Here is a 26,274-nt window from a genome sequence, read left to right on the forward strand (position 1 = left end):
GGGCCATGCCGCTAAGTGGCCCGTTTGTTTCTCTCGGATTATCTTCTGGAGCTATGTCCGGTTTGGTTGTTGTCGCTTGCGAGAGCACGGCAGAGAGTATTTAACCAGCTGTGGGGTACTCGCATCTTGGATACTTCTTATCTCTTTGGCCTCTTTTTTCTCTTCCCAAGTTTCTTCTTTTTTTTCCCCCGCAGTGGCTGGCCTGTCGTACAAAGCTGCTTTTGACAGCTGGCTGCAAAAATGAAGAAGTTTTACAATGTCTACTTTCTCTGTAGCTTCATCACCCTGGGTGAGTTTGTCTCCGAGAACCGCTTGTTGACGCCTTACTGACTTTTCCGACCAAAAAGGGGGTGGTCTCTTTGGGTTCGATATCAGTAGTATGAGCGGTGCGTATAGTTCTTTATTCTTTAATCGATGAGTTTCTGACGATTGCAAGGTGTCCTGGGAACTCAGGCGTATGTGAACTACTTCCGGGTGGGCAGCGGCCAGTATAAGCAGGCAAGTTCCAATTAGCCGTCTATCTGAGTCCCCTCTTCTAAACTAGTACTAGGGTGGCATCACCTGTGCCATGCCCTTTGGCTCGCTCATTGGTGCTCTGTGCTCGAGTTTCATTGCGGATCGCTACTCTCGTGTCACCGCGATCCAGTTCTCGACTATCTTGTGGACTATCGGCTCCATGTAAGTCTGTTGCGTATCTGCATCTGTTATGCCAACTAATTGTCTAGCTTCATGACTGCCTCCAATGGTATTGCTCTCCTCGTCGTCGGTCGTGTCATCGCTGGTCTTTGTGTCGGTATCGCCTCGGCTATGGTCCCTGTCTACCAGGCAGAGGTTGCTCCAAAGGAAATTCGTGGTCGAGTTATCTCCCTCCAGCAATGGGCCATCACCTGGGGTATCTTGATTCAGTACTTTATTGTGGGTGACCAGCTATTTTTGACCAGGTGGAGACAGTTTCTGACAATTGACAGCAATATGGTGCTAGCAACATCGACGGAGGTGCCGATAACCCGACTCAAAGTACTGCTGCCTTCCGCATTCCCTGGGGTATCCAGATGGTGCCTGGCTTTATCCTCTTCGTCGGCCTGTTCTTCTACCCCAAGTCGCCCCGTTGGCTTGCAAGCAAAGACCGCTGGGACGAAGCTATGGAGGTACTTGCCAACCTTCACGGAAACGGAGACCGCAACCATCCCAAGGTTTTGGCTCAATATCAGGAAATCGAGGAGGCTTTGGCTCTGGAGCGTGAGCAGGCGTCTACTAGCTACCAGGAACTGGTCAAGCCTCGCATTCTCAAGCGTGTGTTCCTTGGTATGAGTTTGCAGATGTGGTCTCAGTTGTGCGGTGAGTCGATCGTACCCTTTACATGAGGCAAAGACTAATGGCTGCTGCGATAGGTATGAACGTCATGATGTACTACATTGTGTATATCATGCAGAGTACGGGAACTGGAAGCCCTCTCCTCACCGCTTCCATCCAGTACATCCTGAACACTGCTTTGACCCTGCCCGCCATCGTGTACCTGGACAGATTCGGTCGTCGTCCTGCCATCCTGATCGGTTTTGCGATGCAGGCTGTCTTCTTGTACATTGAAGGAGGTCTACAGGCTGGATTTGGCAAGCCCAACCCTCATGACGACCCCAAGCTGGATGCCATTTCTTGGGTTGTGTCCGACCATCCCAACGTCGGCAAAGCAATCATTGCGCTCTCCTACCTCTTCGTCTGCTCCTTCGCGACAACCATCGGTCCTACCTCGTGGACCTACCCTGCGGAAATCTACCCGGCCAAGGTTCGCGCCAAGGCTGTCTCCCTCGCTACCGCGTCGAACTGGATCTGGAACTGTCTTCTTGCTCTGTTCGTTCCGCCTCTGCTGTGGGCGATCAACTGGAAGATGTACATGATCGTACGTACTTGCATGGAAAACTTATAACCGTAGGAAAGCTAACTAACAAATCTTACAGTTTGCCGCCTTCAACACCGCAGCCTTCATCCACATGTTCCTCATGGCCCCCGAGACAAAGGGTTACACTCTCGAGGAAATGGACGAAGTGTTCGACAGCGGCCTTCCCGCCTGGCGCAAGCTCAACAAGCGCAGCAGACTGGAGGAGCTCGAACAGGAGATTGCCGAGGGCAAGCTCAAGGTCGCTGCTCACGGCGAGAAAGATGGACCTGTTGCTGCTACTACCGAGACCGTCTAGACGGCACCTTGATTTCTGGACCTTGGTGGAAAGCTTTCCTTTTTAATAGGCACAACGGTGCATGGGTAATAACTTGGAATAAGAGCTGACTGCCTTCGGGCTTGGGTATCCAGTTCCGTGTTTGGTTAACTTGGTTAATCTTAGGTAGTCCTCATGGGCGTTTTATGTTAGTTCTATCTGACAGTAATATCAATCTAATTTTGTCGTCAGCTGTTCCACGTTCTTTAGTCAGTGATGAGCCTACGCTAGGTAGTAAAGTTGAATATGCCCATGATATACAAGCGCTGATTAGTTCTCAACTCTAGGCAAGCCAAAGCCTGGCTTAATAAATCTACTTGATCGTCCTGCCTTGAGGTTCAAACTAACAAGAGTTCTCTTCTCAGATAAACATAAAACCTGGTTATGGACATAAGTCACAGAACATTGCTCATCTCTTCATGAGCACTGATAGCAAAGTCCAACAGTTACAGCAGGTTCCGCAACAAAACAGTCCTGTAAATCCAGGTGCCAGTAGAACTCCATTCACTACCCCATGTCACATTCACCCCCAGTAAACAATGCAAGATTCACTCTACCTTTCCTCATATCCCACCCCTCTCACCCCTAACTACGTCATCCATCTCCATCCAACACCACAATCACACATCACGTGCCTCCAGCAACCCTTACAAATGACAGATGGCTACTACTACCTCCTCCGTCACCATCAACGTAAGCTCTCGTCTCATCCCAAGTATTGCAATACCAATAACTAACAGCAAGCGCAAAAAAACAAAGTTCTATGGCGAACTCCGCCAGCTCTGGGTCGAGATAAACTCCCACTGCGAGAGACTCCATCTCCTCGATTCAACCACCCGCGTTCTATCCGCCTGTATCGAATGCAAGATTACGCCGTACGGAATGGTCCCGCTTGATATTGATGGATTGGAGAATGCGGATGAGTATGTTATGCAGTTAGTTGTAAGTATCATATCTCTCTCCTCAATGGTTTGCTTGTAAGTTGAAGGTCAGCGTGATAGATCTGCGGTCCAGAGTTCCCCGTCGGCCCGATCATCTCGTTCGTTGACTCCGTCCGCATGATGTGTGAGCCTGTGAGTGGATCCGCGCAGGTGCATATTACTGCTATTGCGGTTCCGTATGCGGTTTGTTGCCTTGCGTTTGATAAATAGTGTGCTTTGCTTGCTGATGAGGAGGGTAGACGCAGCAGCCTGAGGTTGCGACTGCAAGCGGATACTAGGTTCTGGGCTGCGGTGTCCCTTTGCTATGAAGATGCCATGCCATGTGCAGGATGATTTGAACTCGGAAGAGCTTAGTGGTGAGTACGATTTGAGGTTATTGCGAGGTATGGTAGGCTGATTGGGTTCTACTTCTGCCGCAGGAAGACGCACGGTTGCAAGCTCCAGATTGAGCATTGGTCCATATCGTTAGGGGAGGGCTCCCAGTGTTTATGACAGACAGTCTTCAACTAGAACCAGACATCATCTTGACCTAGTCGGATGTGGTTGCTCTGGTTGGTTATTCTATCGTCTAGTCAAATGAGCGCCAACAATTCTTGAACTCTGATTCCGTCGGATAAATCAGCGTAACTGTAGATCTATCGGAAAGGAACTTCCTAATTTTGCGAAATAGCTTGCTGGCATGATTTTCTCTAGGCCATGATAGGTTTGATAAAATTTGTGTTGCCTGAGACACTTGGTCCATCTACCATCCTGACTGCCGGCTTCTAGTCAGAGGCGACTTCTGGCTGCGATGATCTGACATGTCAATATCTGCAGTCCTCTGTGGCTTGCTATTCTCAGTGGCTTGACCTCTTGTGTTTACTTTAGTGAGAGCTTCAAAATTTGTCATCTCAAGTACCAGCACTTCCTCAGCTCCATTTTGATTCCTGAACTCGGATGATTCCGCCTCTTACCACGTCTTAAAAATGTGACTCTTTCACCAGCCTTTGCAGTCTGTCAGCTCTGCAGAGTGCACAGAGTGTGGACCGGTTTGAGCAATTTGGGGGCCATTCCATTGCCCCAATGAAGTTCACCGACAAAGAGATTTTAAAGCGGCTCAGTAAATGCCGAACTGATATTCAAGCACAATCACCGAATCTGAAGTCGCGGGATCTGCACGGGCTTCAAGGGACCAGGAGCCAACAGTGGTGCTGATTGTTGGCTCCTTTTATTCCGTACGGTGAAGCCTCAGCATCCTTTGCCCACTTCACCCGTCAGCCCAGACGGCGCACTGGTTAGCCTTTGTTCGCCTTCTTTTGTCGATAATCTTCTGCTGCAACAAGCAAGATGTCTGCTTGTCAAACGGCTTGTGCTATTTGCAGGGTTCTCATCCAAATGCCCTCTCGCGTGGAAGCTATACGGACATAAACTGGGGACCGGCGTGTTATGCTCCATGCTGTACGTTAATTACCTACTGCTCGACATTTCGAAGCCACTTGTGGGTACCTCAAGCTGATCATGCCATCTCGCGAACATCAATCGAAAAAGCGGCTACCCGATCTTCAATATGGGCTACGACACAAAAAACCCCAAATACAGCTGCGGATCCGTGGTGGACAATAAATGCCAAGACGGCGATCCCTTTACAATCGAAAACGGGACAGTGATACCAGGGGTAGCAGCTCTAGCCGGTTATGTGAACGCTTCGTCAATTACCAATACCCAGGCCAACTCGTCGTTCTTCTCGAAAACGCCCCCTGTTCGAATTCTTCGTCAATCACGACATCGTCAAATTCTGTGTCAACTACCAATACCGCCTGTCCAACACCAACAGGGGATAGTTCATCACCCTCGTCCCACGACCTGGCTATCGGAGTAGGGGATGGTGTGCCTTTGGGCGCCATTGCTCTGGCATCAATCGCCTGGGCACTGTGGGAGCGTCGGCAATGTAAATATGCTCGTCTGGAGAGTATGCCGGCGACCGGAGCGCAGGCTACAGGTCAATATCAGCATCAATATCCCGCGCACGGCATATATCAAGCACATCCTGCGGAGATGCAAAATAGACTGGATATTGGGTCAGCAAGACGACAGGTTATGTAATAATGAATACTTCAGGGTACTTAGAAGATGTCTCGTTCATACTGGCAGAGAGTCCAGACAAAGGGAATAAAGTACGGAGTACTTGCCGATGCACCCAGACACATAATCAGTTGTGCGAGCCCGCTCCTAGCTGCCTGTCAGGCCACCTACTGTGGAGTGCAATGTCCAGATTGGCTTAGCTCTTGCTCAATATGTAGACCTATGACTCAGTACCACCTTCAAAGTTAATAACATTGCATCCGGTGCTTTTGCACATACGAGCGAAAAAGGTTAAGTGGGTACGCCTCGTATTCCTTCAATTACAGGTCTTAGTTGCAAAGTGACGAGTGCGACTACGACATGATCAACCAGTTGCGGGCTTACGACTGATCAGATAGCTTGCTTCTTTGATTGATTACAGACGACTGCAACTAGAGAGGACGGATCGGTCACCGAAGCCAATATCCATGATTAATGCTTAGATACATAGCGGGCTCCTCCCGGACAGATGGCACCGCCTGGTTCGTCCTTGCTGTGCTGACGGGAGGCTGTAACATTGTCCGCTCCTGCTGGCGTGGAGGCCTGATTGCGGTTGCGTGATCACTGTTGGGCCCCCAAGGCCGGACGCCCGAGTCCGGAGTAAGACGTTTCAAACCTGGATGTCTGATGACAGGATCAAAGTTGATGAGTATGATGGCTTGATTACCGCCGCACAGTCCTTCCTGGTCGATGGAGTAGATGATTGAGCGCTCGTCTGCGACCGCTTGGATTTTGCCGATGCGGTGGGACGGGCAGAGGAGCTGGGTCAGCTCCGCGGGGGCGTTGTCGGGCGGCCACATGTGGATTCCCCGGGAGGTGAACCGCTCCTCGCCGTGGTCCATGGGGTTGCCATCGTCGTCGGTGAATTCTGGTTTGTGGAGGGTGTTGCTTGCCTCGTCTATGGGGCTTTTTCGTTTCCGGGAGACTGTCCGAAGGCGGAGGCGATCGTGGGGGATGTGGCTGCCTCCTGGTGATGATGGGTGGGGGTCGTTGACGAGGTCGACGAATGTCGAGGCTGAGAGGTTGTAAGTGCGGAACTTAGTTTTGGCCAGGATGAAGTCGCGTCTTTGGTATGGGGTGTCGGGATGGAGGTTGTCTTGATCGTCCTGTGGATATTCTGAGTGATAGTGTCTGCGCAGCCGTTTCCGGGGTCTCTCGTAGATTGCCTTATTCGACGAATCTAGTGTCTTGGTTAAGGGCTCGTCTGGCAATTCAGCAGCTATCGAGCTGCATGGTGGGTGGTTGGCCGGTCGCTTACTCCGGGAGATTTCTGCAGGCGACGGGAGAGGCTGCATGTAGTAAGTCCGGCAATTATCACTGCCTCCGTTGCGCCATTCGCGACGACATTCCAGGATCAGGAGCTGGTTGGTCGCTTCGTCCACTCGAAGCGAAAGGTCCGACCATGTGTCATTGATTGGGCCTTCGCGATGCTGTCGACGCCACTCAGTCCTAGGCGTCACCGAGCCCGTATTCCCGTGAGGGGGCAGACAGATCCACATGTACAAGGAGGTCCAGTCAACCTCTTCTTCTTCAAAGTCTACCAGGGTCGACACGGCATACAGATGGTCCTGATGCACCTCAAAGCAGACGGTCTGACCGATCTCGTTGCCAACGAAGTTGTGCAGCTCGACAGGTTTCTCAGTTAGGTGCTGTCCAGTAGCTAAATCCACGCAGTGGACGGCCCACTGCGGATAGCCATAATGACTCAGTGCAGACTGAGTTCCGTAGTAAAGGTAGGACCTGTTATGTCGGACAAAAAGTCGTCGTGTGGACTGAAGCGGTGTGCGGAGACGTAATCGACCAGTTCTGCAGTCTGTTTTCCTGCGCATATCTACTGCAAGAAGCCAAGCATCTCGCACCTCTCCAATCTCGACCAGAAATGCCAGAATCCCGTCACGGTAGTGCAGTAGCGATATCTGGATGGTATGTTGCGCCGGATTGCAGCCTGGGATCGCGCGAGAGAGGACATTATGCACGTTCAAAACCTGCTCTACTTGGCCGACCCCATGCACATCCAAGGCACGAATCTTGTTGTCGTAGATGTAGCAGAGGGAGCCTTGGTCGTACAAAAAGGCCGACCCGTATGCAAGAACCGAGGCTGAATACGGCTGAGCTGTGGCGAAAGCTTCCTTGACGTCAAACAGACGGCCAACTGCTCTACGATACCCAGTTCTAGTTCTATCCGCTTCCCGTCCCTCCTTGGAATGAAGCAGGTGGTTCTAAACCATGTTAAGATGCTGCCCTTGTTTCTGCACTTGCGAGGAAAGTACACACCTCAATTGTCTTTCTCGCAATGGATTCATTTCGCATCAACGTGTTGAGAGCCTGGTTGACTCGACTGAGATGGATAAAGTCGTGGCAATCCAACCCCGAAGCGATCTGGTAGAATACATCATATGGGATGGAGTCCAGGTTCTTGCTCATGTCGGTCATGTCCAAAGCGAGAGGAAGAGATGATAGCTCCAACAGAGCATGGATAATATATCGAATAACAAAGCGAAGGAAGGTAATGATGTTGTAGTTAAAGTGCGCTGTGATGAAGTGATGACAGTGATGGGGGTGCGAACAGTAAAGGATAATGACTATCTCCAACGGTGGAGACACAGTCATCCATCTTGGATGTCACACGGTGAGAGATTTGTAGATTATATGAAGGCAGTGACTTGAGCCTCCTGGTTGAGGCTCCGTATAAGCTTTGGAGAGCTTTGTTCATTTGGGTAGGATTGGCCCACTAGATGACGCGTGGATTATTGAATATATGGATTCCATCCTGATTCCCACGGATCGAGCTAGCTTCTAAGGAGCTCAGAAATGAGAGCAGTCTAACTGTTTTGGAAAGAAAAAGAAAGGTTGTCTTTGCCTCTCAAAGCAAAATAAAAAAGGATCACACCTTACCAGTCAGCCACAACACCACAAGAGGGTCTGGGCGGCACGAATGCTGATCAACGCCACGCTCAGTTATCTTCAGATGGGTCATCATGGGTGAACATAAAAGCATCCAATGGTCCAGTAGTGGCCACTGCAGAGCCGCAAATCCCACGGAGGATCCGGTCCAAGACTCCCAATTTCCATTCCAATGTGGCATATTCTAACTAGTGTTGTTATTGACGAGGCTCTCCAATCGCTTTCTGTCCTTGCATTTAACCCCCAAATGGGGCTATCCATTGAAACAAGTCCCAAGCCATGATAATGTTTCCACCGAGTTCACACTACAATCTGTGTCACCTCAGCAGCACATTTACGGGAGCTAAAAATATTTTACAAATGACAACTCTTTAATGGTCGATTCCTGATCTCCAATAAATGATGCGGAAGGCCAAGTGAGACTTATCCAAGACCACCTCGGTCCCTCACCGATTCCGGAGTGCCGCCGCCAAAAATTACTCCTTTGTGGATTGTGATGAGGCTCAAAGTGGCAATTTCCAGACCTGCTAGTGTCAATGCAAGGGGAACACTCGAGAAAGAACTGGCCTACGGACTTCCGAAGTTGCTAGCCTCGTGGAAATTCCAAGATTCCATCATCATCGTATCCATGATCAATATTTACCCAATTCGGAAAAGAAACGAGCAAATTCGCTCATGTTCCTGTTGTCAAGTGACCGACTAAAGAGCCACGACTTGCCGAGCCTCAATACTCCGTTTGTTTTGTAGACCCCGGAGTAATTGGCTGCCTAAAGAGGGGAAGTTTCGGTCTCAAACTTTCTAGCCACCTTCGAGTGTCTGGACGACTAGCCCACTCTGGATCAGGTTTCTCTTTGATTATCGACCCGTGATGATTATCGTTACCAGAATATGGTTCACCACAAAGGATGCAACTCTTGGTCGTACCTTTTGGTGGCTGGCCAGCATTGAAAGCTCGCCGCCTGCGCCCAAAACCCAACCATGGCCTTGTTTTTAAGGCAGCCGACCCGCTAACTGGACAGTATGCAGCATCTACCAAATTCTGTGCTATCAAACACGTCTGATATCTCAAATCCCCCATCATGTGTCAACCATCAAAGCGAGCACTTTGCGTGCGACTTTCGAGGCCTCGAATCCCCAGCCTTGTTCGTCCCGTCCGTGAGTTCCTGAGGGTCTGGCCCCCGCTTTGCACTGCCTCGCGCCTCCAAAGCTCCGAAATGATGATCAAACAGGCACGCCAGACAAGGCGGGCACGAGGCTGGAGAATCAAAATCTTGAGGTTGGAAAGGCTGAGGTACAGGCGAATTGTATCCAATCGGAATGTTCTCCCCATATGTCCCTTGTTGATATCATAGTACGGACGGGACCAAGCATGATGCATGATTGCTGATGGCCGGCCGGGCTTGTTACCCTTCCGAGTCCCACCAGTAGAAAACTCCCCGAAGGAATCATGCTCAGAGCCAAGAATATGTGATTGTGTGCTCTCGGTCGATCACGATGCGGGGTGTCTAGACTTGGGGATCAGGAACAGCTTTGACAGCTCCTCGAAGTCCGGCCGTGGCATTGGACGTGCCACGGAGTTTACTGGTCAGCAGTGCAGTAAGCAGTGCATCATGTGTCAGCGCTAACAGATAAGATGACGACTATGAGCAAATTAGTGTTGCCTGGGTTCGATACCAGATTATCGCCCCGGTGCAACGCATGGCCAGTCAACTATTGGCCACTTTGGCCCCTATCATCAGCGTCTATAATTAAACCAATGCACGCATCCCGGCGACAGCTCCGCCTGGACCTCAACCGCCTGTATCCGATAGCGGCCTCCATGACACTCACCCGCGGTCACGATGGGTCGAGTCAATGGTTTCCTCTTGCTTGCCAACTTGATGGAATCCGTCTTCACTATCTCCGGACAATAGACATTGTATAATGTAGCCCTTCAGAGTTTCACGAAACTTGAGCTCACACGCAAGCCTCGAGCCGAAATAGGTCATGAGAACGCTGCCCCCTTCGTTGACTCGGAATTACAAGCTAGAGAACAATCTACCTGACTGTTCTTTGATGAAATTCGAAAAGAAGTTAGTCTATATTTGGCTTACTGCATAAGCAGGTCATAAGAGAATTACAATCCAGGTTCCCTGGCGGAAGTGGTCATCGGGGTCTAATGTCTGGAACGATGTGCAAATACCTTTCAATCGCTCATCTTGTCAAAAGAGAAACGCAAACTCAATCATGGCCAAACAACGACTGTAAAAAACAGCACAACAAGGATCCGCAGGCGAGTCCTGTCTCAGCATCGAAGAAATCCATTTATCCTCAAAGTTCCAGGGTGTATTCAGACGCCATCCATCCGGGACCACTGGACAAGTTCTTAGCTGGATACAGCGCCAAAGGGTATTACAGCCTCTATAAGCTGATTTATCGTTGCTTTGATGTCAGGTGATGCTCAAGCTGTGGAAGGTGCTTATCCACAGTAGATGATAGCCTTCATCGCCGCCCATTGATCTCACTTGGCTTAAGATCTTTGGGCAGATTCGAGGTCCCTATCTCTTGCCGTCGTTGCCGAATTTCTTTCAGCCCTACGAGTCAATGAATCCCCTCTGCGGGGAACCAAGAATCCTTCTGATGTCTAAGATCAGATTTCAGCAAATCAGCATTCTGCATATAAAAAACGGCTCATAATTTGCGACCATGTTACTAGAATTGTCTAGAAGCTAACGGCTAAAGAAATGTAGATGCCTAAATGAACCGAGTGTTCCGACATATTGCCCGGAATGGATGGTGCCGTTCAGGCGCTCTTCTCTGTCGGGTAGATCATGCGTTCCACATGAGCAGAAAATTCTAAGTAGTAGTTGGCACGAGTAAGTTGAAAATAATAATGGTGTGGGCAAAAAGTAAAGGGTTCTGGGATAGCATTCAACAGGCCTGGATATCAATTGAGAACTTGATGACTTCAGTCCATGATCGATCTGCACCGATGTCTGTATCAAGTATGGCGAAGTGGACCAAGTCACGCCCGAGTTAAAAGTGCCCTAGGCTAAGGTAGTCATTGACTAGAATGGTCCACTCAGGTTCTGATGGATGTTTCGAGTGTAACTTTGTGGAAGCGTGATGATGTGGTTCTTGGTGTTCAAGACAACACAACTGCGCAATAACCCTGATGCGAGCGTACAAGAAAGAGGAACTAATGATAAACACAGAGGTTCATATTGCCAAGTCAAGAAACAAAACGGCAGACCGTCCATACCGCTTCTCTGCCCTATGTGTAGTGCCTCGTGCCATGTCCCACACCGTCGAGATCTGCGAGCAAATGGCAGCGATTGACGGTGCGCAGTCTTTCTCCACTATCAGCCAGCCCTGACGGCCTTAGTGCCTGGGGTCATTGTTCAATAATCGCACAGGTTTAAGTATCATGATTTGTCCAAGCTGCTAGTTGTTTCTTATCTAAACTTCAACTTTTCCTCGTTCTTGGAATCTGTTTCCGGTCCTGACTTGTGGTGCACTCTGGGTTTTGTTGTTGATTCAGCTCACCCATACGACCAACTATTCTAGTTCACTAATCAATTGTCCTCGGGTCTTTCGACTGCTGGCCACGACCATTTTGTTGTATTAGTTGCGGTCGGCGCTCAGCGAGTTCCCTAAACAGTAGATTAAACAATTGATGTACCACCGTCACTCGGCTCCTCCACCCCCGGGTCGGTCTCGTGGCTACCCCCCTCCGCAGCAGCAGTGGCCTCCGCAGCCTTATCAGTAGGTTTCCATTCGCGACACCATATGCATTGATGCATTCATGAGTGACGATTTCCAGATATCTGCCGTATCCGCCTCAAGGCCCTCCTCCAGCGCATACGTTTCCTCCCCCTGCCCATCGCAGTTACCCATCGCCCTACCCCACGCCGCCTCCTCACTCGCCATCTCCGTACCAGTATCCTCATCATGGTGAGCTACCATTTTCCCTGCTCGTCAAACCGGAGTGAGTACGCACACAACTAACCCATCGCAGGTCACTCGCAGTCATGGAGTGCGCCGGCTCTCCCTCCGCGCCCGCCCCTCGAGGCGCAGCAATTCGGCAACGGAGCACCTTCCCACTACCGCTTCCAGTACTCAGCATGCACAGGGCGGCGCAGAGCCTTGCTGATCGGAATCAACTATATCGGACAGCCGAATCAGCTCCGCGGATGCATCAACGACGTCACTAACATGTCGACTTTCCTCCATGAGCGATACGGGTATCGGCGGGAGGACATGGTCATTCTCACCGATGACCAGAAGAATCCCCTGAGCATTCCTACCAAGGCGAATATACTGCGTGCAATGCAGTGGCTGGTCAAAGATGCGCAGCCGAACGACTCGCTTTTCCTTCATTTCTCAGGTGGGTGGCTGTGTGTTTGCAAGCTGCGAGGAGATACTGAGGGGCTTAGGACATGGCGGGCGAACTCCTGATCTTGATGGTGACGAAGAGGACGGTTAGTCGCCTAGTGTCTAAGTTTGAGCAGAGGCTGACAGAATCAAGGCTATGACGACGTCATCTACCCTGTCGACTATCGGGTTGCGGGCCACATTGTGGATGATGAAATGCACAACATAATGTTAGTCTCTTTCCTCTGGTTAATAGCTTGAAGCTCACCAACGCAGGGTCCGGCCGTTGCGTCCTGGCGTTCGGCTGACAGTGATATTCGACTCCTGCCATTCGGGGACAGCTTTGGATCTGCCATACGTCTATTCAACTCAGGTTAGCTTAGACCCTCTGAAGCTCATCGAGCACCATGCTAACCCCTGCAGGGTATCTTGAAAGAACCGAACCTCGCCAAAGAAGCAGCACAGGATCTATTCAGCGCCATTAGCTCATATGGGAAAGGCGATCTGAGCGGAGTAGCGATGACGGCGATTGGGTTTCTCAAGAAGGCCGCAAAAGGCGACTCGGCCCGTAAGCGGACGGTGATGACCAAGACGTCTCCGGCAGATGTGGTCATGTTTTCAGGTTCCAAGGACACGCAGACGTCGTGAGTGCTCTTGATATCCCTTATTGACTGACATCGTCTCTCTGCAGAGCTGACGGTGTTCTCTAGAGCGGACACATTCCAGGACGGAGAAGCTCGTGGTGCTTTGAGCTGGGCTTTCATCAAGTCCTTGAGACAGTGGCCGAATCAGAGCTATCTGCAGCTACTGAACTCGATTCGAGCACAGCTCGAGGGGAAGTACACACAGAAGCCGCAGCTGAGCTGTAGCCATCCACTAGGTGGGTCAACTCGTACAACATTGATTTGCGAGCTAACATGGCAACAGATGTGAATCTCCTTTTTGTGATGTGAATGATACTCGGGGATATGGATTATGATTGATGGATGATATGACTGTGACTTTTGATAGCAGGGGTTCCATGGACTTTATTGTATGTGTCTAGCGTTCAGACCAGCTGTGAACGTCAAGTACTGTTTCGACTAAATCAAGGCGCATGGGTCATGCGTGCGATCGAAGAGCCGGCATAAGGTTGTTTAGATATCCAACATATGGAGCATAACGAAGTGACAAAGATGTAACAAATGGTCAGATTGGACTCGAATTTCTAGAGTACCTTTCTTCAGGCGTAGATGAAAGTGAATAGCAGCCCCTGTCCAAAGTAAAGGAATGCTCATGGCCCATGTCCTATGTCCCATTCTGATCTCCGTCGCGTCCCCTGCGAGGTTTCGATCACATTTTGGACTTACAAATCTCGTACATATACGAAGTAGCGCGAACCCATTCACTCTGAAATTCTTAGTAGCACAGTACTGCCTACAACCTATTCCGACCGAACAGTCACTGAAAGTTGGGAGCTCAGCGCCAAAACAGGAGTTGAACATGGCTTCGAGTCGCTGGCCAGTTGCTCAATTGACCTTGAGAGTTGAATGAAACAATCCACCACAGCCATGAGATTACTTGCACACCGCTACCCAGAGGTTGTAGCATCCGACCTCCCGGCGATATTTATTGCAAATTGAATCAATACTGCAAGAAAAGTGATGTTGTGGGCTAGCAGCAATAGCGGAGTGGCTGACACCATGTTTCACCTGCAAGGTGGCTGAGCTCTATTTTTATGATCAGACTTGGCATTGATGCATATGCAGAGTTACAAACTGAGTATTCTGCTCATTATGGCGAGTATTCATGCTCTGTATCTCCTCCATTCTAATATGCACTTGTTTCGCATGGATATTTGTAGTGGAGCAGCACTTTCACCGTGTTAAAAGTTCATCCCTTGATTGCACGAAGTGGACAAAAGAGTCTCCACAGGTACGGAGGACCTGTGAAACAGCCCGTAGCCATGGCTGCGGACCATGGATGCAGGAGTGCACATACGTACATGTACCTAAGACATGGGTTGAGAACTTGAGATTTGAGAATCGGAGATCAAGACATGAAAGATTCGATCTTTCACTTTGCTGATGCAAGTCCAATCGCTGCTTGAAATATTTCTGGCAGCGGCGTCAACTGCCGCGTCATCTGGCGCGTTGAACGTTGTCCGAGCAGGCACTCCAATCGGGTTTGCTATCGGGAATCGGCTCGGTTGGTGGCTTAGGTCTTTGCTTCGTAGTGTTTACCCAGTATGCGAAGTGTATACGCAGTTTCGAGTCTACGTCTGCTGTGAGGGGAAGAATCGGAAAGAAGACTGGGGGCAGGAGAGGATGGCTGGAGTACAGTCGTCTGTCGTGCGACTGCGCAAACTCGGGCAATGCTGCTGGAGCAGACTCTTGAAAACAAACATGTACGACTTCGGACGTAGACGGACCGTAGAGACTGGTGACTCCATAGTTCCACTCTTTCCACTTAGCTTCTCTTCTCTCTGAGACCCATGGCCAGTTATTACTGCTCGTTCATCCACGTCTCTCCCACCGGGACACGTCCCAGGCAACTGACAGTGAAAGCTGCAACTGGCAAGGAAAGCCTGTGTGGTGTTTCCTGAGCAGTCTCTCCATCCACAATCTTCGGTCTTGCACACAAGGGCCTTCAATAATAAGCATCATCATCATCAGCACCGCCATATCTTATAAGCAATATGTCAACATCCTCCGCAACAGATTCTTCGCGGGAATCGTACCCCGACAGTCCCGTCTCCCTCTCCAGCCGCAACATCAACAATCCCGTCTTCTCATTCCCCGTCCCCCAATGTCGCCGAACGCGAAGAGACATCCCCAAAGTCCACCGCTACTATTCCACCCCATTGCGAGCAGACTCGCCGAACTCCACCCCACTGCAGCTGTACGGACTCGAACAGCGCGAGCCCTCCATCTACGAGAAACCACGCCTCCTCCGCCGCTTCTCGCACGCCCTCGACGATATCAAGGAGGACTTCTCCCTACAACTCGACCCAAACAACGTGGCCAGCAAGATCCGGAGCAGACGCCAGTCAATGCTGATGTTCGATGCGGCCGCAAGCCCGTCAGACACAGACACAACGCTGCATCACGATCAGCGTCCCATCACGGCGTCTGGCCCGCCGCGCTCGAGACCCCTCTCCATCCTCTCCTTCGATAACTGGGCCCCGCCCACGAGAGGGCTGAGCCATCGACTGTCAACTTTCCGGTTCGGGTCGAGGAGGAAGAGGGCTTCGCCGGCACAGCTCGCGAGCATCTCGCAACCGAACTTGATCGGGTCGTCGACGAATATGTAGCACCCGGCCACGGTTTCAAGCCTTTCCATTGGTCTCACCCTCATCCATATATTTCCGTTCGATGCGACCGCGACGGCTATTCTAGCCTGCATTTTCGCAACGTTCAACTAATCCCTTTCAGCCTTCGGTAAAAGTCTCTTCGGTCCACGCATATATTCATCGTTCTCTGCATAGCTTGGCGTTTGGTGCTGGTGTTGGTGTTGGTGTTCAACAATAATAGACTGTCTTTGGCTCTGCATCTCTTTCCTTTCGTCATCAGAATCAAATATATGTACACAGCTTAGTAGTGAGACTATAGCTATAGCAATAGCTATATCCTCGAGCTTAATCAATCACCTTGGTCTCCCCCTCCCAAAATTAATGGCTTAATGCATGTGATAATCCAGCCACTCAATAACCGCACCAATCACCAACCGATAGCAGGGAAGAAGCCGTTATCAGCTTACACTAAGGTAGCTACTAGCGATAGGATAAGCGCTGCTCGGGTGCCCTAGTCAAGCCTCAAGTATGCTAGAGAGTGAAATCTCACCAATCGCTGCTCGGCTTCTTTATCGATTCTTCTCTTGGTATGGAGGGCGGCGGAGCAGATTGGTTCGCCGCGTGGTTTTCTGTTCTTTCGTTGGTGGAAAAACGAGTTTATATCTATGCTGGAATTATTTTCTTTACGATGTTAAGGTATCATTTGAGTAGTCTAGTTCTCGAGGGCAGACTGCTGGGTTACATTGGCATCGCATTCAGCCTTGAATTTAACCGAAGGCCTCGGTCTCTACGAAGTACGGGGTACAGGGTACTCCAACTGATCCTCCGCAGATCGGTCGCTGTCGATGCAGAAGTTGAGATAGAAGGACCTCTTGTTCTTGAGAAAAGATTGAGTTCTTTATTGTTGTAGAGTCAAAGTGAATGGTATATCTGTGTAAAGTCTAACGCGAATCCAACCCAACCCGTCGCCGTCCTTGATGTAGGTAAACTGTAAACTCCAATAAATAATATCAGCCCAACTTGAAATCCCTGTCCTGCACGCCCGAGCCCGATGTCCTAGACCACCATCTGCCTAATGCACCGCACCCATAGCTGCAAACGAAAGCGATGGCCGCTCCCACCCAGACCTCTATAGAGTGACGCTCTCCAAATCCCGCAGCACGACAGACATCTGCGCTCGTTTCGCTGCTTCGGCGACGAGACTAAAGTCTCGTAGAAAAGGGGCTGTTGCTAACGGACCCCCCGAGCCGGTGACCTGGTGGGGGTAGATATCAGCTGCTGGGGGCGGGGGCGCCGTGTTCGCAGACTCGGTAGAAGAAGACGTCTGGTTGTGTTTTTGTTGTGCTTGTTGTTGTTGCGCGCTCGCTCCGAACTGCGTCTGGTTTGTACTTGAAGGTAGGATGGTCTGCGGTTGGGCTGCCATCGCTGAGGGCGTGTAGCCTAGTGTAACTGACGAGGATGGTATGGAGGAGTTGGAGCCCTGGGTGTTGCTGTGAGTTATGGAGTGCAGAGTGCGGGCAGAGTTGTCCATGATGGTGGTCAGAATGGAGTTACTTGAAGATCAAGTCGTCCAAGTTTCGCCGGCGAAGGATGGATAAGGACGGAGGAGCGGGGTGCAGTGTTGGACTTGACAATATGGGCTGATTGCGATAAACTGGCTAGTGCGGCAGTGCTGTATTAGTTAGCACTGATTGAATGGCGTGATGGTGGAGGTGATGGTGAAAGTGATGTGAAGTGAAAGAAGAGAGGAAGAAAATAATCATCGGCCGCTCAAAGTCGCAACACGTGGGGGCTTACCCAGATATACCGCGGAATGACGTCCGATAGGAAACTGGAGGGAAAAGTATTTGAACCGGTGATGACGCTGGTATGAACCTGGCCCAGAGATGCCAGCCAAGACGAAGAGAAGAGAGAGTATGTACTTATGAACTCTAACAAGTCGCTGACTTGGTAGATGCAGTCTATGCTTGATTAAGAGGACTAAACTATGCGCAAGGATCCACAGCGACTATCGTCGCCCATTTATGATCGTCCGCGTCGATGAGGAGGATGATTTCTTTCCAGAATCTCTGGAGAAAAAAGAAATGGCGAAAGTTACCCGATTTATACCCGGTACGTATCTCCACGTATCCGTATGCGGGGTTGCCGGCGTCTCATGCAGGTACCCCTGCGAGATTGCTGTATGGTATCGTATTCGAGGGAAGCCTCCGCAGCTTTGTGGATATATTCTCACGTGATCTCAGGTGACAAAATCTTGCACTAGTCTACTTAGAGAAATTACCCCACCATCCCCGATAGAGAATTTATCACTGATAGCGAAATTGTTGCGATTGGACTGCGCCATATGATGTCCTCTTGCAATCGCTTCATTCCATTCATCCCCCTCGCAACTCCATTGCACAATGGCAAATGAAGAAGATTTCGTGGGATTTGGGGACACCTTCAAGGACCCGGAAGGGTTTTACCCTCCTGAGAAAGAACCCACCTTCGCAGAGCACCAGTTGCTCACCGGCCAGACGGTGCGCGTGCGCCTTGTCGGCAGTCATCCTCTCTACGTACGAACACGCTGAACCTCCCATTACTCTCCCTTGCAATTGTTGATACCTCAATCCTCTGCTTTCGCCGACTGACCGTATTTGAGGGTGATCTGCTGTGGAACGCCGGCCGGACGAGCGCCACATATATAGAAGAGAAAGCTAGTTCCCTTGTCGAGGGGAAAGATGTCTTAGAGATTGGGGCTGCGGCAGGTGTCCCGAGCATCGTTAGTGCAGTCAAAGGAGCTCGTACCGTCGTCATGACCGATTACCCTGATCCGGACCTGGTCGAGAACATGCGATACAATGCCTCGCTCTCAGCGGCTATCATTCCGAGCTCGTCGTCCCTTTATGCTGATGGATACAAATGGGGTGATCCGGTTGAACCGTTGACGGCGTATCTCCCCAAGGGCTCAAACAGTTTCGACCTTCTGATCATGGCCGACGTGGTGTACAGTTATCACGAGCATCCCAATCTGATCAAGGTCATGCAGAAGGCACTGAAGAAATCCAAGGACTCCGTCGCGTTGGTGGTCTTTACACCTTACCAGCCCTGGCTTCTTCCCAGGAACCAGACTTTCTTTCCATTGGCAGAGCAGAGCGGGTTTCAGGTCACCAAGATCTTCGAAAAGGTCATGGATAAGGTCTTGTTCGAGAACGACCCTGGTGTAGGTTTGACGACCTCTCTCATAATGCGTTTGCTGACAAGGCTGCAGGACGAATTACTTCGTAGGACGGTATTCGGATATGAGATTCGGTGGGCTCCGGATCAACTGAATTGACAGTGGGTGTGAAGACTAAAAAGTGTATATACCTTGGCGATTAATGACCTTGACGAACCCATACCCGTAGGATGATTGGCTTAGTGGCATGCAAGCATTCTTATCTGCATTTAAATTAATCAATAGAATCTAGAATTCTCTAGTGCTCTTAAGTAATCGTATCCACATTCCTTTGTAGACGTTGTAAGGACTACGTCCATCAACGCGAAGCAGCCAGAGACATCAGCTTCCCAAGTCACATGCCGCCTGCAGTAGCCCCGCGAAGAAAAAGTCTCCGCCAAACACAGCGTCACATCCTCATCCACTGTTGTTATAATGCCGGTAAGTGTTACTGCTCTAGTGTTCCGATATCGTTATGAAATGGAGTTAATACTAAAGGAATGACAGCTCATCGTCCTCTCAGGTTATCCCTGCTCCGGTCTCTCGTACCGCGCCCAACAGCTCGCCTCGCTCCTCGAGGTGACGCAAGATGAACTCTTCAAATCCGGCGCTATCCCCGCCTCAAGACCCCGATACAAGATACACATCGTCCCGACGCATGATCCTTCGCATCCGAGGACCGTATATGACAATGCGAGGACGGAAAAGGAGGCGCGGGGGGTCGCATACACGCGGGCCAAGCGCGCCTTGGGCCGGGATAGTTTCGTGATTCTTGATGGGATGAATTACATCAAGGGGTACAGGTATCAGCTTTGGTGTGAGGCGAAGGCGTTAGGGACGACTTCTTGTGTCGTAAGTTTACAATTTAGATCCAGTCTTTGGGTGGAGACTGATTCGGGATGTTGAAGGTACACGTCGGGACCCCTGTCGATCAATGCATCGCGAACAACGAAGCCAGGATACATCGCCGGGATGCGCAACAGAAGTCTGAATCGCACGACAAAGAACAAAAGGAAGCGTCGACAGCAGACGCGGACGCACAAGTCGAAGCGCAAAGCACCACGCAAACTGAAGCCCCCTCTCCCACTACCGAAGACACCGAAGAACCATACCCTCCCGACCTCCTCAAGAACCTCATCTTCCGCTACGAAGAACCCAGCACTCACAGCCGCTGGGACAAGCCCCTCTTCACCGTCCCGTGGAGCGATCCTGAACCTCCAATCGCGGAGATCTGGACCGCCCTAACCGGCATCCCGCACCCATCCACCTCCACCGAACCCGAAACCCCCGTCACAACGCTCACAAGTGCGCTCGCATCCAGCGCCCTCCTCTCCGACACAGCCAGCATCAACACCTCCGCCACAGCACGCACCCCGCGCTCTGCTGCGCGCCAACGCCCAAAGATCAAGCCCCACCAGGCCACCGTCCAACCCACCGCAACGGACTCCTCCGCCCTCTACGCCATGGAGAAATGCACCTCCGCCATTGTCAGCGCAATCCGCTCTTACACACTCGCCAACCCCTCCGCCGAGGCAGCGCTAGCCCAGAATCCTGACGCCCGCGGCATCGCAATTCCGGTCCCTGAGGCCTCGGCCCCCATCTTCATCCCGGCGCACGTGGCAACGTCAGGTACGACGGACGAGCTTGCCGGTGCGGGCGGTATGCTTGCTTTACCGCGTCTGCAGCGTCTGCGGAGGCAGTGGATCGGACTGAATCGGGCGTATGTTGGGGTGAACCATGCGTCGGCGGTCAAGGGCGGGCTGGCGCCTGACCAGGTGGGAGATGCGTTTGTGAGATTCCTGAATGCGGAATTTGCGGGCGAGAACGGAGTTTAAAAGCTGGGTTCGTTCCTCTTCAAGATTCTGCGCGGTTTGATTTTGGGTAGTTCATCGCATTGCATAGCTTGTTGGCTTTGATCCATGGAAAAGTTGTTTTAGTTGAATGACATCGCGACGAGTGACGATCTGGATATAGAGATAGACAGTAAATTATTGTCATTCCGAACTGACTACTTATTTTTAGTCAAATGAAGAGGACTATATCAATAAGAGAATTGCTATATTGACTTTCAATCCAAGAGTTTATCCACATCGAAACCAAAGCAAAAACCAAACTCGAAAACAAACAGACTATAAATAAAAAGTCTAAGCTCAGTAACCGAAAAAAAAAAGAACACAATGTTTCATACACAAAAGCCTGCCCGACTTTTTATTTTGTCAAGACCAGCCATCGAAAGTGCTGGGCAGCAGAGAGCACACCCCGTCACCACGAATACAAAAAGCTTTTATACAAAAAGAGGGAATCCAAATACCCCTGTAAAAAGGGTAGGGAGGAAATAGGGAAGCAAGGAGGGTCTGTCTCTCCCCTGATGACCTGGGTCATCTTGGCTCTGGCTTCCGAAGAAGCTGGCCGTTGGGACTGTGGCGAGACAGCCGCGCGTCAAGCAAGTTTGACGCTGCGGTGGTACTGGCCCGATATGGGTCCAGTAGTCTGTTCAAAGAAAGAGCTCTAAAATCAAGACGCGCCGATACCAATGAAGGTATGACGAGCACTGCGAGAACTCTTGAACATGGAAGAAATCTCTGGGACACAAACAGCAAATCCGATGGCCAGAGTGGAAAGCTTTCCGGGGCGTGTCTGTGATTTTTCCATGCGTAGAACCTGCCTCCCGGGCACTGAGAGGTCAAGATTGATCATCGGTCTCCGACAAGGAGTCCTCAGAGGGGAAGAAGTCAAAAAAGAAGGAACTCGGATCCAGGAGTGCATTCATGCGGGAAGTCCGTTGGGAAGGGAAGAAGTCTGGCTGGCTTCAATGTGACGGTAGTTCAGTCCCAGAGTGATCAATTCCTGAAGGCTGGCATTGACCTTGTCGTGCATGGAGGAATCCTGAGGGGTGATATTGCTGAGTTCCTCGAGCAAGCGCGCGCGGCAGTTGTAGTAGTTGCGCTCAGCATTCTGGAGCCTCTGGCCGTGGTGGCTTGCGGTCTGCTGGAGAGCCTTCAAGGTGCTGGTCTGAGAGTGCGTGGATCTGGTCCGCTTCATTGTCTGCGTACCAGATGCACCCGTGACTCTGCGCTTGCGTCCGCTTGCCTCCTTCTTTTTAGGAGCGGAAACGCCAGAGGGAGAGTGTTCCGGAGAGCTAGGTCTCTCGGAAGAGGCGTAGTCGTGGACACGACGCATATGGTCGAAGAGGTTCCATCTACGGGGGAATCCATATCCAGGGACGGATCTGTCGCATCCTTCGAACAGGCAAAGGTGAGGGTTATCACCGTGACCGTGGAATCCATGGGCCTCACGCTCGTGGCGGAACAGACAGGCATTGGATGAGAACTGCAGCTGAGCCTCCATGCAGGCAGGGACCTTGCAACGGTAAGGCTTCAGGTGGGAATCAAGGTATTTGCTGGCGGATTTATCAGCGATTTGAACATTCTAACATAATAGCCGGTTATACTCACTGGTAAGCGCATTTCTGCGTAGTCGGGGGGTGATTGCAAGGCTTCTCGCCGTTGGCGAAGGGGCAGTAATACTTTCCATCACTGTGGGTGGGGTAGGAATAATATGGGTGGTCACGAGGGTTCCGCAACTCCGTGTTCTCCTTGGACCTCTGCCGAGAGGGCTCTCTCGCAGGGAGGGGTGGGAAGAATTCCTGTTCCTGCTTGACCGGGGCCTGGGACGATGGTGACGATGTCTGCAATGCTGGTCTGCGAGCACTCTTGGTAGGCCTGATAGTTCTGCAAACGAATCAATATTTGCCTTACATCAAACATCATGGAGAAGTACTGACCTGTTTGGATCCTGCTCGCTGAGAGGCGGCGTGAGAGGGAAAAGAGGATCTCCCAAGTTGATTCCCTGGCTCCCAAGTGGCGTGGCAGTGATATCCTTCAGCATGGCTTCTTCGTGGGTCATAAAAGTCGGGTACCCTGAGTGGGAGCAAGAGGTGGTCACGGAAACATCATTGCTTGCTTCGGTCAAAGGGGGAGAAACAGGCAATGGCTGGAAAATGTTGCTTGGGAGGTGATCCATGGAAGAAGGGTGGTAGTTTCTGGTGTCTGCTAGAATGGTGTTCCATTCATTGGTGGTGACCATGTGGCAATCTTCAGCATGAGAACTGTGTCCAACGGAAAGAGCATCATCAGGAGTGCAGGGCTGGGTCCCATTCTGGCCACAGGTATCATTATCATATGCGGCAAAATCCACGAGGGAAGAATAATGACTGAAGTCATGTGCGTGCGAGAAATCCAGGTCATTATGGTCCCCAATATCCTGGAAATCGGATCCTGACTGGTAGATAACATCGCTTGGCCCAACGGTGGTAGGCAAAAGCTGCTGAGACAAAGAGAAAGAAAGCAGTTGCACCTCAGGGGTTTCAGGTTTGCTCGATGAGATAACACTGTGGTCAAATGCATCGGCATCATGCAAAGCCCATTTCAGGTCGTGAGGAGTTCCATGGCCATGATGTGTACTGGAGCACAATGAGAAGTTATCCTGGCTTGAGAGTTCATCATCCTGGATCATTCTGGGGGCCATATTTGAGATTCCTTGGGTCTGTCTGGTCTGAGAGATCTGGTCCATGTTTTGCAAAGCTGACTGGGACAGAGAAACCCGCTCCGGGTCATTCTTGACACTGCAAGACATTGTGTTTTATAGGTCCAGCTATGACTGGGAAGCAATCAAAGACAAGCACTAGACTGAAAGACAATTGAAGTCAGTAACCGACTTTCATTCACAAACGTTATAGTATAACACATTGCAGATAAAATAAAAATTGAGAGTCCATCCTAAAGATCCAGTCGATGTCCTGAAGCGCCAGTTTAGCCGTTTTGCAGACGTTGCTTGGAAGTCGCCCGTAAAAGATCGTCACAACAAGGGCACCTGGTAAGGGTCGATGGCTAGTCCACTTAGACGAAAGTCGTTGCTCCGGCGTGATGATCATGGTCACCGAGAAGTGTGAAAAGCTCGACAGCTGCAAAGTCAAAGGAATGACGTTTAGCTAATGCTACACGTCGTCGGATCTATCCTGCGGGAGGCCTGTTCATGTCGGTATTGTTATCCAGAGGAAGTTTCGTTGTTGAGACTACAATGAATTGAGAGCGGGTAAATCCAGAGTTCAGGTAAACTGATGGTCCCATGAAGGTCGACTCTCAGAGTATGTGATTCCTTAGGCACTATTCAAGAGATCCAGAGGTCCAGCGAAGAACGGAGTTCATAAGCATCATTTCAAGTCATCCAAGGCAGGTCAGGCAAAGTCCAGTGAAGTTCTCCCAGGCAAAGATGAAGGCTCCGAGGTCAACTTAAAATCCAAGTCTCGCTCCAGGATTGAAGTGAGAAGTCCATAGTAGGGCAAAGCAAAACGATGAAGTCCATGGAAGTGATGTGCAAGTGTGCAACATTAAGCAACACTGAGTGTCCAGTCTGACAGCGGCTGCTGTAGACGTTTGTAGTCCAAGTGGGAGTCATTATTCAAGGAGACTGTCATGTGACAGTGAAATCCAGTAAGGCAACTAAAGTCCGGAAGTCCAGGGAGTCCAAGTAGGCGAAGTATGGAGTTGTGAAAGCGGTCCAGATTTGTCGCAGAATGGCCAGTTCAAAGTTGGAAGAAAGAAAAGGAAATAAAGGAAAAGGGAACGAGAAGGAAACAATTGAGGGGTCTACCTGTTATCTGTCGATGATTTGTTCAGACTAAAGCCTGGGAGTATGGACAAAAACAGAAAAAAACAGTGAAAGCAGATCCTATCCGGGCGGTGGTATGTATTCCAAAAGGCAGTCTGGGTTGTTTGAAGCCAGGGTAATGGTTTTCTTCTTTCCAAGATCCAGGGTTTGGAAGCTTGCGCAGTATCGGAGAGAAGAACGACAACGAGAACAATTAAGCCTTCAAGCGAGATTGGCAGTATTGTATGAACTAGGTAGCTGATCTAAGAGTCGATTTGACAGCGAATTAGAGAAGAGAGATGCAGATTCTTGAGAGCCTGGGGTATCAAAACGGAAGTCGGCTGCCAAGTCTGAAGCGGAAGATTGAGGATGATGAGATCAGAAAAGAGAAGATCAAGAAAATTTGGCTCGAGGGGGGATCAACGGCCTTTTTAGACCTCATCCTGTTCGGGATTCAGGAGACGCGATCAGGAGAGGGGCGAGCAAAGTGGGCAAAAGCACGAAAATGACCGTCCAAGCGTGCGGCCGGCCTGGAGTCCTGCAGCATCCAACTGCCTCACTGGCACTATCGAGGCCGATGATTCGATCCTGCAAGAAGAGGGCGGTGATTTCGGATGCAGCTGGCGCAGCGCCAAGTGGTGACGATGGTGTGCCATCTGCCAATAGTTCCCCCTTTCTGCTGCCAATCATTGCAGTTTTTGACGTGGCAGAGAAACTCGCGTCTCCAAAAGTGGATGTATCATATTCATTTCCCGCTCAATCGTCGTTATTTCGGAGTAATTTTGGCATTGTTATTATTGGGATATTCGGAAATTCAATATGTAGCGGTGAAGCGGAAGTTTAAAGGCCTGCTCCATTTGCGATTGCTGTTTCTATTGGCCATGTGCCAGTCTGAGGGCTGCGGGCTTGCATCATCTGCCGATTCCTTCTCGAACAAACATGACGCACTACGGAGTCGATTGGATGAGAGCGTCTCCCGCCATTTATCTCGTGCAGGGCGAGATTGCGGGAGCCTTCCAAGATATCCCTCAATCTGCCTCACATAGAGCAGAACATCAGAGAATTAATATGGTGCGACTCATGCGAGAGGGCGAGTCAGATCCAGCAACAAGGTCACAAGGCTACAAGCGAGAGGATACGGCATTGGGAATAGTCACTGATGCCGTCCCTGATCGGCCCACAGCCAGTGAACGGCGGCTGATGGAACACGCTGATCAGCTAGACTATCGGCTGCTCCTTTACTCTTGTGCCCCGCTTTCCCTCGTGAACATCGCTGAAATGTCAGAAACTCATCGTTTGGATGAGACGACAACACGTCAAATTCTCCTACGCATCGGGGAACTAGGATAACTACCTTCCTCTGCAGGTAACCAGGGGGTAGCTGGCAGTTTCACCCCTCATGCAGCCTCACTATGTGCAGTCATTTGCTGCTGATGCTGCTGATGCTGCTGATGCTGCTCAGCCTGCGACGAAACATCAAAACCGCTGTCAGAGAGCGCAAACAGGATATTGGAAGGGTGAGCAGTGCGCATTTATCTACGACCGTGCATCGTCAGACCAGAGAATCCACTTCCTACTGGTTGGGCTGCACTGTAATCCGTCCAGGTTGGGCAGCAATGCATGAGGAGACTGAAGTCGGAGCGAGCCTAG

General features: G+C 50.6%; 10 protein-coding genes across 10 annotated transcripts, besides 2 other annotated features; 7 read left to right on the forward strand and 3 right to left on the reverse strand.

Moving 5' to 3' along the window:
* Positions 1-240: 240 nt before the first annotated feature.
* NFIA_063120 (sugar porter family MFS transporter) lies at positions 241-2,192 on the forward strand (the record flags this gene model as incomplete). Its single annotated transcript, XM_001263047.1, has 8 exons — positions 241-289; positions 348-386; positions 437-498; positions 551-678; positions 726-915; positions 969-1,338; positions 1,392-1,897; positions 1,956-2,192. 8 exons carry the CDS (start codon positions 241-243, stop codon positions 2,190-2,192), a joined length of 1,581 nt encoding a protein of 526 aa, XP_001263048.1.
* A 678-nt stretch (positions 2,193-2,870) lies between these two features.
* On the forward strand, positions 2,871-3,361 carry NFIA_063130 (uncharacterized protein; the record flags this gene model as incomplete). The annotated part of the gene is made up of 2 exons (XM_001263048.1): positions 2,871-3,152; positions 3,212-3,361. 2 exons carry the CDS (start codon positions 2,871-2,873, stop codon positions 3,359-3,361), a joined length of 432 nt encoding a protein of 143 aa, XP_001263049.1.
* Positions 3,362-4,753: 1,392 nt separating this feature from the next.
* NFIA_063140 (uncharacterized protein) lies at positions 4,754-5,233 on the forward strand (the record flags this gene model as incomplete). Its single annotated transcript, XM_001263049.1, has 1 exon — positions 4,754-5,233. The coding sequence occupies one exon, from the start codon at positions 4,754-4,756 to the stop codon at positions 5,231-5,233; it is 480 nt and encodes a 159-aa protein (XP_001263050.1).
* Positions 5,234-5,661: 428 nt separating this feature from the next.
* fbx15 (F-box domain protein) lies at positions 5,662-7,684 on the reverse strand (the record flags this gene model as incomplete). Its single annotated transcript, XM_001263050.1, has 2 exons — positions 5,662-7,470; positions 7,526-7,684. The coding sequence occupies 2 exons, from the start codon at positions 7,682-7,684 to the stop codon at positions 5,662-5,664; spliced, it is 1,968 nt and encodes a 655-aa protein (XP_001263051.1).
* Positions 7,685-11,810: 4,126 nt separating this feature from the next.
* On the forward strand, positions 11,811-13,638 carry NFIA_063160 (caspase family protein; the record flags this gene model as incomplete). The annotated part of the gene is made up of 9 exons (XM_001263051.1): positions 11,811-11,899; positions 11,958-12,088; positions 12,153-12,521; positions 12,571-12,615; positions 12,663-12,738; positions 12,785-12,881; positions 12,932-13,152; positions 13,219-13,388; positions 13,601-13,638. 9 exons carry the CDS (start codon positions 11,811-11,813, stop codon positions 13,636-13,638), a joined length of 1,236 nt encoding a protein of 411 aa, XP_001263052.1.
* Positions 13,639-15,185: 1,547 nt separating this feature from the next.
* Positions 15,186-15,800, forward strand: NFIA_063170 (uncharacterized protein; the record flags this gene model as incomplete). Its single annotated transcript, XM_001263052.1, has 1 exon — positions 15,186-15,800. The coding sequence occupies one exon, from the start codon at positions 15,186-15,188 to the stop codon at positions 15,798-15,800; it is 615 nt and encodes a 204-aa protein (XP_001263053.1).
* Positions 15,801-16,908: 1,108 nt separating this feature from the next.
* NFIA_063180 (uncharacterized protein) lies at positions 16,909-17,310 on the reverse strand (the record flags this gene model as incomplete). The annotated part of the gene is made up of 2 exons (XM_001263053.1): positions 16,909-16,981; positions 17,015-17,310. 2 exons carry the CDS (start codon positions 17,308-17,310, stop codon positions 16,909-16,911), a joined length of 369 nt encoding a protein of 122 aa, XP_001263054.1.
* An 871-nt stretch (positions 17,311-18,181) lies between these two features.
* On the forward strand, positions 18,182-19,095 carry efm7 (putative nicotinamide N-methyltransferase Nnt1; the record flags this gene model as incomplete). Its single annotated transcript, XM_001263054.1, has 2 exons — positions 18,182-18,334; positions 18,421-19,095. 2 exons carry the CDS (start codon positions 18,182-18,184, stop codon positions 19,093-19,095), a joined length of 828 nt encoding a protein of 275 aa, XP_001263055.1.
* A 315-nt stretch (positions 19,096-19,410) lies between these two features.
* On the forward strand, positions 19,411-20,810 carry NFIA_063200 (putative RNA polymerase II Elongator complex associated protein Kti12; the record flags this gene model as incomplete). Its single annotated transcript, XM_001263055.1, has 3 exons — positions 19,411-19,416; positions 19,483-19,827; positions 19,884-20,810. The coding sequence occupies 3 exons, from the start codon at positions 19,411-19,413 to the stop codon at positions 20,808-20,810; spliced, it is 1,278 nt and encodes a 425-aa protein (XP_001263056.1).
* Positions 20,811-21,741: 931 nt separating this feature from the next.
* Positions 21,742-23,610, reverse strand: NFIA_063210 (putative C2H2 finger domain protein; the record flags this gene model as incomplete). The annotated part of the gene is made up of 3 exons (XM_001263056.1): positions 21,742-22,375; positions 22,431-22,706; positions 22,760-23,610. The coding sequence occupies 3 exons, from the start codon at positions 23,608-23,610 to the stop codon at positions 21,742-21,744; spliced, it is 1,761 nt and encodes a 586-aa protein (XP_001263057.1).
* Positions 23,611-26,049: 2,439 nt separating this feature from the next.
* Positions 26,050-26,082: a microsatellite.
* Positions 26,050-26,083: a microsatellite.
* Positions 26,084-26,274: the final 191 nt, after the last annotated feature.

Source organism: Aspergillus fischeri, genomic scaffold (assembly GCF_000149645.3).
Source record: "Aspergillus fischeri NRRL 181 1099437636252 genomic scaffold, whole genome shotgun sequence".
Taxonomy (NCBI): Eukaryota; Fungi; Ascomycota; class Eurotiomycetes; order Eurotiales; family Aspergillaceae; genus Aspergillus; species Aspergillus fischeri.